The 13,273-nt window shown below is 36.6% G+C and overlaps 1 protein-coding gene across 1 annotated transcript in view; it reads left to right on the top strand.

Annotated features, from left to right (window-relative positions):
• The window catches only part of BBS9 (Bardet-Biedl syndrome 9), a 454,814-nt gene extending 444,481 nt beyond the window's left edge, over positions 1-10,333 (top strand). The window contains 2 exon segments of the mRNA XM_032643444.1: positions 9,603-9,713; positions 9,924-10,333. Coding sequence (XP_032499335.1) covers positions 9,603-9,713; positions 9,924-9,955 — 143 coding nt within the window. The 3' untranslated portion in view covers positions 9,956-10,333.
• The last annotated feature ends 2,940 nt before the right edge of the window (positions 10,334-13,273 follow it).

Genomic DNA, 13,273 nt, shown 5'->3' with positions numbered 1-13,273 from the left:
ACCAATTTAATCTTCATCTCTCATAAAGTAAATGCTATATTTTCTGAATTTAGAAAAAAGGAAACTATGTGCCAGACTTATGTGACTTTGCTCTAGACACAATGATACTTGCCATGTCCCATTTTGGATGTCCCTTTCCACTATCAATGGGCTGGTTATCATCTTGTGTACATTTCCCTTTTTGCAAAATATGACATTGTTTAATGGGCTATTGTAGAAATATATCATTAGATAACAGAGTTGTTTAGGAATGAGTCCTGAGTGCTTGTTCAGTTTCCTCATTTGTGAACGAATATGATGAAACAGCTCTCCAGAGACGTTGTGTTCTTCACTCTTTTCCCTCAACCTGTGTATAACTGAAGTGACCCAGCTGAACTCTTAGTTTCAAAATCACCACCTAAACTCTGTCATTATTAAAAACAACACAGTTTGGTCAAGATTATGGCTTTTAATTGGGTTGTGGAAAGAAACTCAAGTTGAAGAAATGTTGCCAGGATCACTGAGGAATTAATAACCACTTGATGCAAGAGGGAAGCTGTGAAGAACACTGGCTCTCTTATTATGTGGTGTCCAGGCAAAGTAGAGTTATGTTCTTACTCTTTCATTTTTTTAGTAATTATAATTGCAGAACTATCGGCTTCCTTTCCTTCTCAACTGTAGCTATAATGTTTTATTTGTGCATGTATACTTTTGAGAGAGTTGGTCTCTGAAGAGGGAGTTAGGAAAGTATTTGAAATGGAAATGTCTTAAAATTATGTGTCTTTCCAGTTGTACATTGGATTGCCTTAGGATTTAGAAACAAAATGGAAATTAAATACCACAATCACCTTCTTTCTGAACAAGAAAGTGCTATACTTATCAGTATAGAAAAGATCTAGTTGAAAGACAACAGATCTTGCATTTCCTTGGAGAGTGCTCTAGACATTGATCAACTGGCAAGAAAAAGCAAATATTAACTTTCTCTTCTTCCTCACCTTCTCACCATGGCTGGGTAATACTTTTGTATTCCTGTTTGGAGGATTTAATGGCCTTGTTAACATGTGGGAAAACATTGTGATTGGAGACTTTAACAAAATAGTGAGTAGTTTTATTTTTTTTTAACTTCCACGTTTATGTTTTTACTAGTGTGTGTCTTTCCAAGTACTCCAGGTTAAGAACCAAATGTGTTAGAAAAACAGATGTAATGCAAATAAATGGGAGAGTTCTCATCTCCTTCAGTGAAGAAAGCTCTGAGTTCCTGAGCAGTAATTTTATGGGACCTTCTCTCTGTATCAGAAAAAATTGTGCTTACCCCACTTCTTTCCCCTGAGCTCTGTTGTATCATAACTGACTAATGATCTATAGGACCAGACAATTCACCTACATATGGTAGGGGATCATAATGCACTAACATAATATAGAGATCACTCTTACCAACAATTAATTGGGGAATTCACTTTATGAAGCCCTGTTTATGGACTGACATCTGGTGAGCTTCTTAACCTGGATCTGTTCCAATCTTCAGGATTTATGGACTGTGCTTGCTTTTTTGTAAATAGGACTTTTTTCTGCTTTGGTATATTCTGTTTACATAATTATCAATGGATGAAAATGGCTATGTTCCTGTATTTCTTAATCCTTTGTACTAAGTGGACCTAAATTCTAAGTGGTGGTCAGCTAAAAGAATAGTTGGACACCTATCATTATTCAAGTTGTGGAAACATCTTAATGCCAGGAGGACCCTACCCTCTTAAATCCAGATTCTCTGACTGGAGCCCTTATACCCCAAGGGACTTAGTATTCAGTCTTTATGGGATTTTTAAAACTTGTTGAGACACATGCTAGACCTCTTAAAATATATCAGACTTCCTTTTATTCACAAACTTGGTCTCTGCTGTGAGGTGTGAAATGGAAATATTTTCAAACATAGGTATATGTGCATAGTCATGAACACATTTTAAGTTCTTACTGGGTGTGGGGGGGATCAAAGTTTATTATTAGGTAGTGGAAATGAAATCCCAAACATTCCACAGGCATCATGTTCGACACACATTACAGTGAGCTTCACCTGCCTCTGACTGGTTCACCATTATTATCTCTGTTGCTGGTAGATGAGCTACTGTCTAGCAGTCAGCATGTCATCTGCAAATATAGGGAGAAAGAAAAGTTATCGAATGGATTTAAAAGAAACATAGAAAAACAAATATCATATGTTGGAACTGGAAACATAAGACTATATAGAAAGGCATTGTTTTCTTCTGGTTTCCTGAGTTTGAAACTGTAAAACTGTACCAGGTTAAGTGTGAGATGCCTCTACATTACAACAAAGTAAAGGGCAGAATGGAAGGGGAGATGAGAACAATATTGACATATGATCTCCAGTTCCTCCTTCAGAGAAGCAGTGTCACCATATGATATCAACCTGATTTGCCATGCTGTGGTAAGAACTCATTCAATGGTACATTACATTCTTGAGGGCTTTATTTCCAAGATGTGCTTTGACAAGGTCTGACTGTTGTATTTTTAACAATCTCCTATATATGTATAGTTTTCCGGAGCACCTACTTAGTAAGCACCTTGGTAAACCCAATTTCACAGAAGTCTTGGCTTTCTAAAATGGCCCATAAGCACAGAACAGAGTCATACACACACACACACACACACACACACACACACACACACACACACACACATCGTTAGTCAAAAAATTTCCAACAAGCATAGCTTTACCAATTATGGTGTGTTCTTAAGGAAATGTTAAGTCCAAGTACAAGATGGATTGGGCCCTTTGAAGTCCAGTGTGGAAGAAGAGAAGTCAGTGGAGAATTAACAGGGGAAGTGCAGCCCCACTTTTCCTCCAAGCCGTTTGCTGTTTCTCTCCATGGCAGTCCTTGCATAAGTCTTTATCTGACACAATTTTTCCTAGGTATACCTCCTATTCTGCATTAAATTTTTCTAACTGCTATTGTATTTTTTATTCTTTAATATTTTATTATCTATACCTTCAGTAAGTCACCCCAAATATCATCTGTAGAAGTGTACACAGAAAAATGGAATATGTTGATAATTTATCCTCCCCTCCCCACTTTTCCTTTTCATCCTCTATCTCCTTCTCTCTTTTACCCACCCCTTTTCCTTCCATTCTTCCATTTTGTCAAAAAATTTGTAAATACTTGGTTAAAATTGCTACACAAACATACAGTAGGATTCTTGGCTTTCTATAGCTTACATTCTCCTTGGGCTAAAAAAATATATTTTAAGAAAACAGAAGAATGAACAGAGTAGAGGAGAATTATCAGGAAAACTCTTATACATATCTTTAATGCCTATGTGTGGTTGTGTGTACACATTTACAGAGAGAGAGAGGGAGAGGGTGAGGGAGACTGAGAAAGGATAAAGAGTAAAACTATTTCAAATAAATATATTTTCGGAGAAGTTTTTAACTACTCATAGTCTCTTAGGGAAACTTTTCATATTTAAGATAGTGAAATATTCTTTTCAAAGCACCCATTCGCCACACTTCACGTGAATTATAAACCTTTGAAATGAAATCTGAATGTTAACTTCAAAAACATTTTATCCATCAAGTAAATCTTGATTAAAAGAAAAATTTCACTGGTGTATATTTTTGAGGTTTCTGCTGTTTTAAATTCTTAGTGGCAATTCAAGCATGTGAACAGAAGATTCTTTGGCTGGCAAGTCAGAGCATGGTCTGTGGTCATTTGTGATTCTCAAAGTGTCTCCTTGTTTGATTGCTTTTAAATATATGAAGAAAAAAGAAGAAAAAAAATTTTTCCTCCCTGAAGGAATGGAACATTTGCACCCATACACTCAGTTGATTGCAAAGGTCTCTGTTGCAAGAATATAAATCAGCAAAGTCCTAAAATATACCCAAAGAACAGCTTGCCAACCTTCTGGGTTTTCTGTATCACTGAAAGGAAGTACAGGTTAGGACAGCCAACTCACAAGCAAATCCACTGAGATCTTGATGGGAAAAAAGGTATTCTTGCGAAAGCTCTAATGGTTTAGGAAGCAGGAGAATCAGGAATCAGCTCTAGGATATGAGGGGCATCCGCTACCCTCTCTGAGCCTCTGTTTTGATGTCTCCTAAATGAAGGTGGTTGCACTAAAAGCTAAAGTTCTTTGATTCTACCGATACGGTGTGGAAAGTGTATCTATGCCAAGAAAATCCGTAGAAAACAGAGATGGTAAAATGTACTTTGTGCTGAGCACTGTATTCAGTGTACACGGTCTCACATAATCCTCACAATAGGCCTCATTAAGACCCTTTCTTTACAGTTGGGGCAACTGACAACCTGCCTGCGTCCAACAGCTAGACCCAGACTGAGCCACTCCTGAGAACTTCACAGTCTAAGTCAAGCCTTGCTGTTGGCCTCCTTTGCCTTCAGAGGCCTCCCCATTCACCGCCCACCTGGGTTTCACTTTTGATAGAGGAAAAGAAGAACAACTGGAGACAATCCTAAAATTTGGGAAACTCTAAGAATTTATGAAAAGAAACTGTCTTAAAAATTTTCCCCCAATCTAGTCATGAGAACAATATTAAGCAAATTCCAGTAGAAGGGCATTCTGCAATATGCTTGACCAATACTCCTCAAAACTTCAAGGCCATCAAAAGTAAGGAAGGTCTGAGAAACTGTCACCACCAAGAAGAGCCAAAGGAGATGCAGCAACTAATGTCATGGGGTATTCTAGGTGGGATCCCGAGACAGAAAAGGATGTTAGGTAAAAACTAAGGAAATCTGAATAGGCTATAGATTTTAACTACTAATAATGTATCAGCATTTGTTCATTGATCAAATGTACCATGCTAATGCAATATGTTAACAATAGGAGAAACTGTGTGGAGAATATATGGGAATTCTCTGTACCATTTACTAAATTTTTCTGTACATATAAAAGTGTTCTAAAAATTAGTCTATTTTTTTAAAAAAAAAAGCTTATCGCTGCCCAAACAAAAAGAGCATTTGTAGCAGTAGGGCAAATAATATTCTTTTAAAGAACTGCTACTATTACTACTCCTCCTCTTCCTCTTCCTTATTGCTATTGCTATAGTAATACTATGAGATGATCTGGCAGTGTTAAATGCCTCTAGGAACCTTTAGAATTAGGATGCAGTTGAAGAGTAGCTTTCTGTGAGCCTTGTATTAGGCCAGGCTTTGGCAAGCTACAGCCAATGGGCCAGATCTGACTGTTTTAGTAAATAAAGTTTTATTGGAACACAACTAATGCTCATTCATGTTTACATTTTGTCCTTGGCTGCTTTTACGCTACAATGGCAAAACTGAGCAGTTGCACCAGAGACCAGATGGCCCGGCCCACAGAGCTTAAAAAATATGTACTATCTGGCCAACCCCTGGTTTAGGTTACCTGAGTTACAAGGTAGATGGTGAGGAAGGTAAGCTGGGCCACCAGAATTCATCTGGGTTATAATCAAGTATCTATCAAATAGAACTCTGCAGGTCAAGTAGCGTGAGTAAATAGAGTAGTCAGCTTCAGAGGTGGCCACATTTTTAAGGTGTCTGAACACTCTTTTTTTTGCTGCAGAGCTGTGTCTTTTGGCCTCATGGGTGTATCAGCTGTGTGAACCCTACCCCTTCAGACTTCCAACTTTAGGGACTTCCGTCTTGGCCTTTTCACTCTACTCTTCTTTTAGTGTTCCTAACTTTGACATGAGAGTAAATAGTCAGAACTTAATGTGTTTTTCAATGTGCCAAGCACTTACACATGCTCATCAATTTCTTCCTTATGAAGTAGGGCTGCCATAGTCTCTGTTTATAGATAAGGAAACTGAGGCTCATTAAAGTGCAATAATTTGCTCAGGAAGGTCACTTGGCTCATAAATGCTGAGCCATGGTTTGAATCGAGGCTTTGTTAAATTCCCTACAAATAAGCCTGCATTCAGTGCTGGAGCTGGCTCACACTGGCTGGTGAGAACCAATCATTGAATTTTTAGGAATTCTGTGAGCCAGTTAACAAATTCAGCCGTTATTAAAAATTAAGTTATGTAAACTTTACAACCAAATAAGTTGTATTAAGAACAAAGATAATACACCTCAAAACTCTTCACTAATTATTACTACATTTTACTATTCTCTATGCTCTTGAGATTATTTATGTCTACGGAATCTGAATGGTGAAAGTGCTATCTCATGGTGTCCTCTTACACATCTCTGCCAAGCTCCACGTTTGGTGATGTCACGTTGGTTGCTTGAAACTGGCCATGATAGGAGTATTTATACCAAAGAAATGGGCAAACACTACAGATTAGGGCTTTACCTTTTTTCCTTGAAAGCCAGCTGGTTACATATTTTCCGGAATACCAGTGCTTACCCTGCATTCTGATTTTGATCTCTAGTATTCTAGACAGTTACATTTGTTTCTGCTTGGCCTCCTATCTTGACCTTTGAACTCTATAACTTTTATTGTTCATGCTATAGCAACCTACAGAGAGGACCTGAGCTTTTTTTTTTTTTAAGACTTATTTATTATTTAGTTATTTATTTTTGGCTGCGTTGGGTCTTAGTTGTGGCAAGCAGGATCTTTGTTGAGGCATGCGGGATTTTTCTTTCTGGAGTGCGGGCTCTTCATTGCGGCGTGCAGGCTTCTGTCTAGTTGTGGCTTGCAGGATTCCTCTTCTCTAGTTCTGGCGAGTAGGCTTCAGGGCGTGTGGGCTCTGTAGTTTCCAGCACACAGGCTCTCTAGTTGAGCCTCAAGAGCTCAGTAGTTCTGGCTGCAGGCTTAGTTGCCCCACGGCATGTGGGATCTTAGTTCCCTGACCGGGGATCGAACCCGCATCCCCTGCATTGGAGGGCAGATTCTTTACCATTGGACCACCAGGGAAGTCCCTGAGCTCTTTTTTATTGTTTTTGTTTGTTTGTTTTTCTGACAGTGGGTAGCGTTTCCTTAGTGTAATTCCCTTGTTGATAAAATATGTTCCACCTGGTGAGGAAGAAATTTCAACAATTTTATAATTTGCTTTTGAATGCAGAAACAGGTTTAAGGATAGCTTGTAATCCATAAAAAAAAAATAAAACAAAACCCTAGGGTTGAATTATCTTTATAAATATAGGGTGATCTCCTATTGTTCAGAATTGTTGGTAAGAGTTTTTACTTAAATAATTTTCTGGCTACATGAGGATTGTAGCCAGAAAACTTTTCTTAAAAAATGTTTAAATTTAAGTATAGTGGATTTACAGTGTTTCAGATATATAGCAAAATGATTCAGTTATACATATATATTTATCTATTCTTTTTCAGATTCTTTTCCATTATAGGTTATTACAAGATATTGAATATAGTTCTCTGTGCTATACTTGTTGTTGTTTATCTATTTTATATATAGGAGGATTGCTATATATCTTGATGTGCTACTAATTTGCAAAGCAACAAATTTTTACAGCCAGGTTTAGTTAACACAAATGGTCATGCACATAATTTGATTGGTAACAATTCAGAGGAAGAGGGAGCATAGTGAAATGTCTCAAAAACATCCTCTTAAACATCACGGGTGTAATCTCCAGTTTATAAACTGTCTTGTTCCAAATGCTATAGATACTGTTTGCAATTTGTGATACATGCTTCATGCTTTCAAATTTCACCTGCAGGGGTTAGGGTTCCAGATTACTCCAGAAAAGTGTTTTAAGCATTTAATTGTAATAGGACTCTAAAATGAAACCACCACTTATAACATTGTTCCTTATGAAAATGCCCCCAGAGTTCTGACTTGGGATCCCAGGTTCCTTAATGAAACTCCTTTTTACATGAGAGCACAGGGATAGAAGTGGATCTCCATAATTGTACCAGCAGTGGGCAAAGGAGAGCCTGGACATCCCATATTGGTGGGGAGAGGGGGGCTGTTCTGGACATTATGCAAGGAGGGAGCTGCCAGACAGATACTGGAGTAGAAGGGAGGTGCATAAGTTATGAGAAGCCCCTGCTGTTGCCAGAATGAGTTTACTGGCTATTTGAACGTCTGATAATTAGGAGTTGGCTGAATTATTATTTTTAACTATAATTCCATGTATCATATTAATTAATGTAGACCATATCTTGAAATCAGTGCTGTTCAAAGTGTGAATAGAAGACTAGCATCTGTCTGCAAACTGTCTGTTACTTGAAACTGAGAATAAGCATTGAGAAACTTGTAGCAATTGACAGTATACTTTTTACAATGATTGAATCTAAAAGATAAGGGCCTATATATTGTTCATTTTATTTTTCTAGTAATTCCTTTTATTCATTTTTATTATACATGACGAAAGTATTGGCTTAGATAGATTGGAAATTTTAAGGCTGGTCCTTTTGAGAAGCATTGCTACAGTGGGCTTCAGAAGGTCTCTGTTAGTTTGGAAATTTTATAGTTTATTTCTCTCCTTTTACTGCTTACTCTGAAATTATTGTTTGTTTGTTTTTACTTAAACAGATTAAAAATAAGCCTGGTTCTCCTTCTGGATGGGGCCCTAGCTATTTTAAGGTAAAGCAGGGCAAGTTCCATTGCATTGATGGATAATTCTAACATTTCCTGTTTGGGAAACCTCTGAGGCTACCTCTGATTCTTATTTTATGAGTGTGGAAATCCTTGTCTCTCAAGTTTCCCTCAACATCGATTTCTTTTTTAGAGCTGATCCAGAGGGATGGATGGTAAGGTGTACTTTCCTTCAGACCTGGGATCTTGACTTCACTCTCATTTGAGTGATGTGGTTTACACATCAGTGCTGCTGGTACCCTCTCTTTATAAACCCCCTCACACATAAAGCCAAACTTGAATATGGAGGCTTTGGACTCAGTGTATGAGAAGCCTCAGAAAAGGAAAAATCACACTTTATTTACAAGAAGAATGGCTTTGGGAAAAAATGTGTAAAGTATACAGCATGTTAGTACATTTCCAGAAAATTAGTCAAATCAAGTTGCAGATGTAGTCAGGAAATTCTCAACATGAGTTCTCTGTACAATATTTTGGTGGATAAAATCAAATGGCTTATACCTAGTATTTTCAAAGTGCAGTGGTCCCAGCTTATCCTCAAGTCACCTTGGAATTGACTTGGAATTGAAAGCTTCCACAATGCATTCATGGCTTTGCTGTGAATTATGAAGTGTTTGTGTCTCTGCTGTAAGGTGTTGGGATTCAGGAATAGAATCAAATTCCTGAGAAATACCACCATAGTCACCAACTCAGAACACCAGTGGCCTTCCTCTTTGTTCAGGGAAGTTTTCTTTCCCTCACAGTCGATGTGCTTTGTTTCTTTTATAGTTTCTGATGCTCTGGTATTAAAGGGAATTTCTGCTGAGGTACCATTATAGTATGGATATCACATATGCTATAGATTTTGTCCTTTCTGACTTTAAAAGGGTTAAATTTGAAGACAACACCATTGCTGCTGTTGCTAAGTGCTCATCAGTATGTCTTTAAAGGCAATGACTCATTCCCAGCCTTTTCACCAAAAGAGAAACATTTAAGATTATCCTTTTTGGTCTACTCCTGAAGATTGTTGTCTCTTTATTTATCACCTTCATGACTGGTACGTTCTTAAGCTGAGGTTGCCGTATGGAGAGGTAGATTTTTCTACACATTGCTTAAAATATTGTTTGTATTTTTCAACTAGGTGGCTGTGCTACGATCCCAGAATCAGACCTAGAAGAAAGATCAGTAGAGCAAGACTCCACTGAACTGTTTACCAACCACAAACACCTCATCGTGGAGACGCCCATGCCTGGTAAGAGAATGGGTGGCCTTCACAACTGGCATGTCAGGAACAGCGAGACACTGGTCAGGTTTTGTCATACCAGAAAGCATTTTGCAAAATTGCTTGTTTTCTAACTTATTGAGCCTTCCGCTTGGCATTGGTGCAGCTGAATTTGATCATTTGTATATTCCTTTCAATATTCAGACCTTTTCTCTCTCTTGCTCTCTTTCATTTTTCCAGAAGTTTCACCCCTCCAAGGAGTTTCAGAATAGCTGAAGTAGAGTTGTCTGGTTGAGGGGAAGATGGCCTTCCCAAGGCTGATCATGTGTGGACCTCATGCCAAGCACAGATGAAGGTGCTTCATACAGCTCACCTGCCAGGAGATAACAATAGGTAGAGATGGGGATGGGGACTTTTAATTTTTCTAGGAGGACTTGTAATACTATGGGCAAGTCAGTTGAACTTGTCTTACTAGGAAAGGATGTTGCTGCTTTTTGGTCATCTGTATGCTTTCAGCCACAGTATATAGTGAGATGACATCTTTTGGGGGCAGACTTTGTAATGCAAAGACCCAGATCCTACTTGATACCCCAGTTTTTTCACAGAATTCTTATGTATTAAATGTATCGAGTTTAATAAAAGCATCTCATTGTCAAACAATATCTTGGATCTGATTTATAATCAGAGGGTTATATAGTTGATTTCTTTATTTATTTAAAGTGAAGAAATTGAACGGAACTAAAAATGTTGCTTCTCCACGGTAAGACTTGAATGTGGTTATTTTATAAATACAAGAAACTACTATTAGGCTAAAAGTGGGAAAAGGTGAGTTTTCTAGTATTGCATGAAAATGTTAAAATATTTTCAAGGAAGCTAGTACATTAACATCCTCTTTCATTACCCCAATGGGAGATACCTTTTAAAAATCCAGGTTATAGAAGGATTCACACTTTATTATAATTAAAATGTAAGGTTTTCATATGCAGGAAATAGAGGAGATTTTGCCAATTTCGAGTTAAAATTACAGTTGCAAGACTGATTTATTTAAATAAAAATATGTCTGTGCCAGTTTTGGAATGCCTCAGTCAGTACAAAGGAGAAAGTGGCTTGCAGTTTTTCTATAAGTGAAATGTCAAAAAAATTGCAGAGGATGTATTACTTATTATTTATAGCATTCTTTTTTAGGAGATGCAGCAGAAGATTAAATAGTTTTCATTGTCAAGTATGGGAGTGGACACCTTCTAGCCTTTGGGCCAGAATCAACCATTAGGTTAATGTTACCCAGCCTGTGGGGACCAGTAAAAGATGTCTTGGCTCTGTGTATGCCTAAAGATGCAAAGCCACAACACTTCTGATCATCTTTAACAGCTTCATTGAAGAAAGGTTAGAAGAGAAGTATATTCCTTCTTTAAAGAGTGTTTCTCAGTTGTGTCGTTTTTTCTTTTTCTTTTTTCTTTTTGGTATTTGGTTCCCAGGGATATTTTTTCCATGGAGTGCATGTGTCCGTGTGCTCATCTCTGTTCTCCTTTCTTATCTCTTTTTTTTTTTTGAGTCATGTCCTGTTTGTCGTGTCCTGTCTGCCTTTCTTTAACTCAATTTCTTTTTCTCTCTTGTTTCTATGTTCATCAGCCTTGATCAGTCTTTCCCTTCCTCTGTTCCCCCCAATTCTTTCCCTTCACTTTTTGATTCTCTCCCTTTATTTCCTGTGATATAAAACTGAAGCATATCATTTGATTTGTAAAGGTTACTTTAAATGTGCATGAGTACAGTGATTTCTATCTCTTTCAAATCTCTCCTCCATTGTTTCCTTTTTTTTAATGGCCTCCACAATTTCTCTATTCCATGAGGGAGTGTTTACCACTGTAAACTCAAAAGGCTTCCTATCTCTGATTTGGGAGTTTAAGGTGACTTCTGCTGCTACAATTACATCTTATACCGAGAGTTTTTAATGTTAAGAAGTATATTTACAAGAAGTTTTCCTAGAAATCATTATCAGTATCTTAAGCCTATTAGCAAAGTTACTTGACCAAATAATTTTATTTTTTTATTTGGATCATTTGAATACAGAACTCTGTATGCATACATCATACATATAAATATTTTAGAATGTTTCTAATTTATTACTATTTGCATTTTACTAGCTGCCAAAAGGAAAGAAGTTACTAATTCAACTTTTTAAAATTGAAATATAGTTAATTTACAATACTTTGTTAGTTTCAGGTGTACAGCATAGTGATTCGGGTTTTTTTGCAAATTAATTCCATTATAGGTTATTACAAGATATTGGGTATAATTCCCTGTGCTATATAGTAAATCCTTGTTGCTTATCTATTTTATGTATAGTAGTTTATATATGTTAATATTCCTAGTTTGTTACCCCCTCCCCTTTGGTAAGTTTGTTTCCTATGTCTGTGAGTCTGTTTCTGTTTTATATATACATTCATTGGTATTATTTTTTAGACTCCATATATAAGTGATGTCATATAGTATTTGTCTTTCTCTGTCTGACTTACTTCACTAAGCATTATATTCTCTAGGTCCATCCTTAACCTTTTAAACATTATCAAATTTAAAATGTAAGTTCTAAAATGATAAAAATGATTTGATTAATGACATAAATTTAACTTTGTTAAAGAATTTCCTGAATTTAAGTTGTACATATCTTCTACTCCTGATTTTAGCCTCATGACTTAAAAACACAAAAGCTGTTTAAAGTGTTTCTACTAGCAGAAAAATAATGGAGCCAAGAATTATTTTATCTTTTAGAGTGGCTGTTTAAAAATCAAGACCCAAATAATTCTTAACTATTCCTATTATTTTGAGACCAATATTTCAGTCTTCAATAACGACTGTCCATTATGTCTTGTGTGTGTGTGTGTGTGTACATAATCTTGGAGTAACTCACAAATCTGGAAGAAGGAAGATGATCCAGGTTTCTGATTAGCCCAATGGTTTCATTATTACCCAATATATCAGGATAGGTACTAATAAAATAGCAAACATTTATTAAGTTCTTACTATGTGCTGCTACTTTGTATGCATGATTTCGTTCACTCCTCGTGACACTACTGTGATGTAGAGAATGTTGTTATCTCTATTTTACAAATGAGAGTACTGAGATTTACAGAGTCTAAATAATTTGTCCAGTATCCCACATTTAATATGTAGCAGAACTGGGATTTTAATCCAGGCTAATTCCAAAAGCCCAAATACACACCCAAATGTATAGATTATTGGTAAGATGTTCATTTTAAAACCGAGGGCTTATAGTCCAAGATACCTACATTTCTTTGATATCTAGTGTGTTTGCACATTTAAAAAATTTACTTTTCTTTGCCATTTGTATTTCTCCTTTGCTGAATTCCCTGTTCCTATTCTTCTTTTCCTATTTTTTGGTGGTGGTGATAATTATCTCCTTATTGACTTATAATAGCCTTTTATGTGGAAATGATTTTAATCTTTGGTTGACTGAGTATGATATAAACATTGTTCTCAATTTTTCACTTGTCTTTTAATTTTGTTTCTGAGTGTGTTTTTTTTTTCTTTTAATAGAAAATTTCTAAATTTTAAGTAGCCAAATCTATTAACCC

The sequence above is a fragment of the Phocoena sinus genome, chromosome 9 (genome assembly GCF_008692025.1).
Source record: "Phocoena sinus isolate mPhoSin1 chromosome 9, mPhoSin1.pri, whole genome shotgun sequence".
Classification (NCBI taxonomy): Eukaryota; Metazoa; Chordata; class Mammalia; order Artiodactyla; family Phocoenidae; genus Phocoena; species Phocoena sinus.
This window is presented reverse-complemented; position numbering and strand designations above follow the sequence as displayed.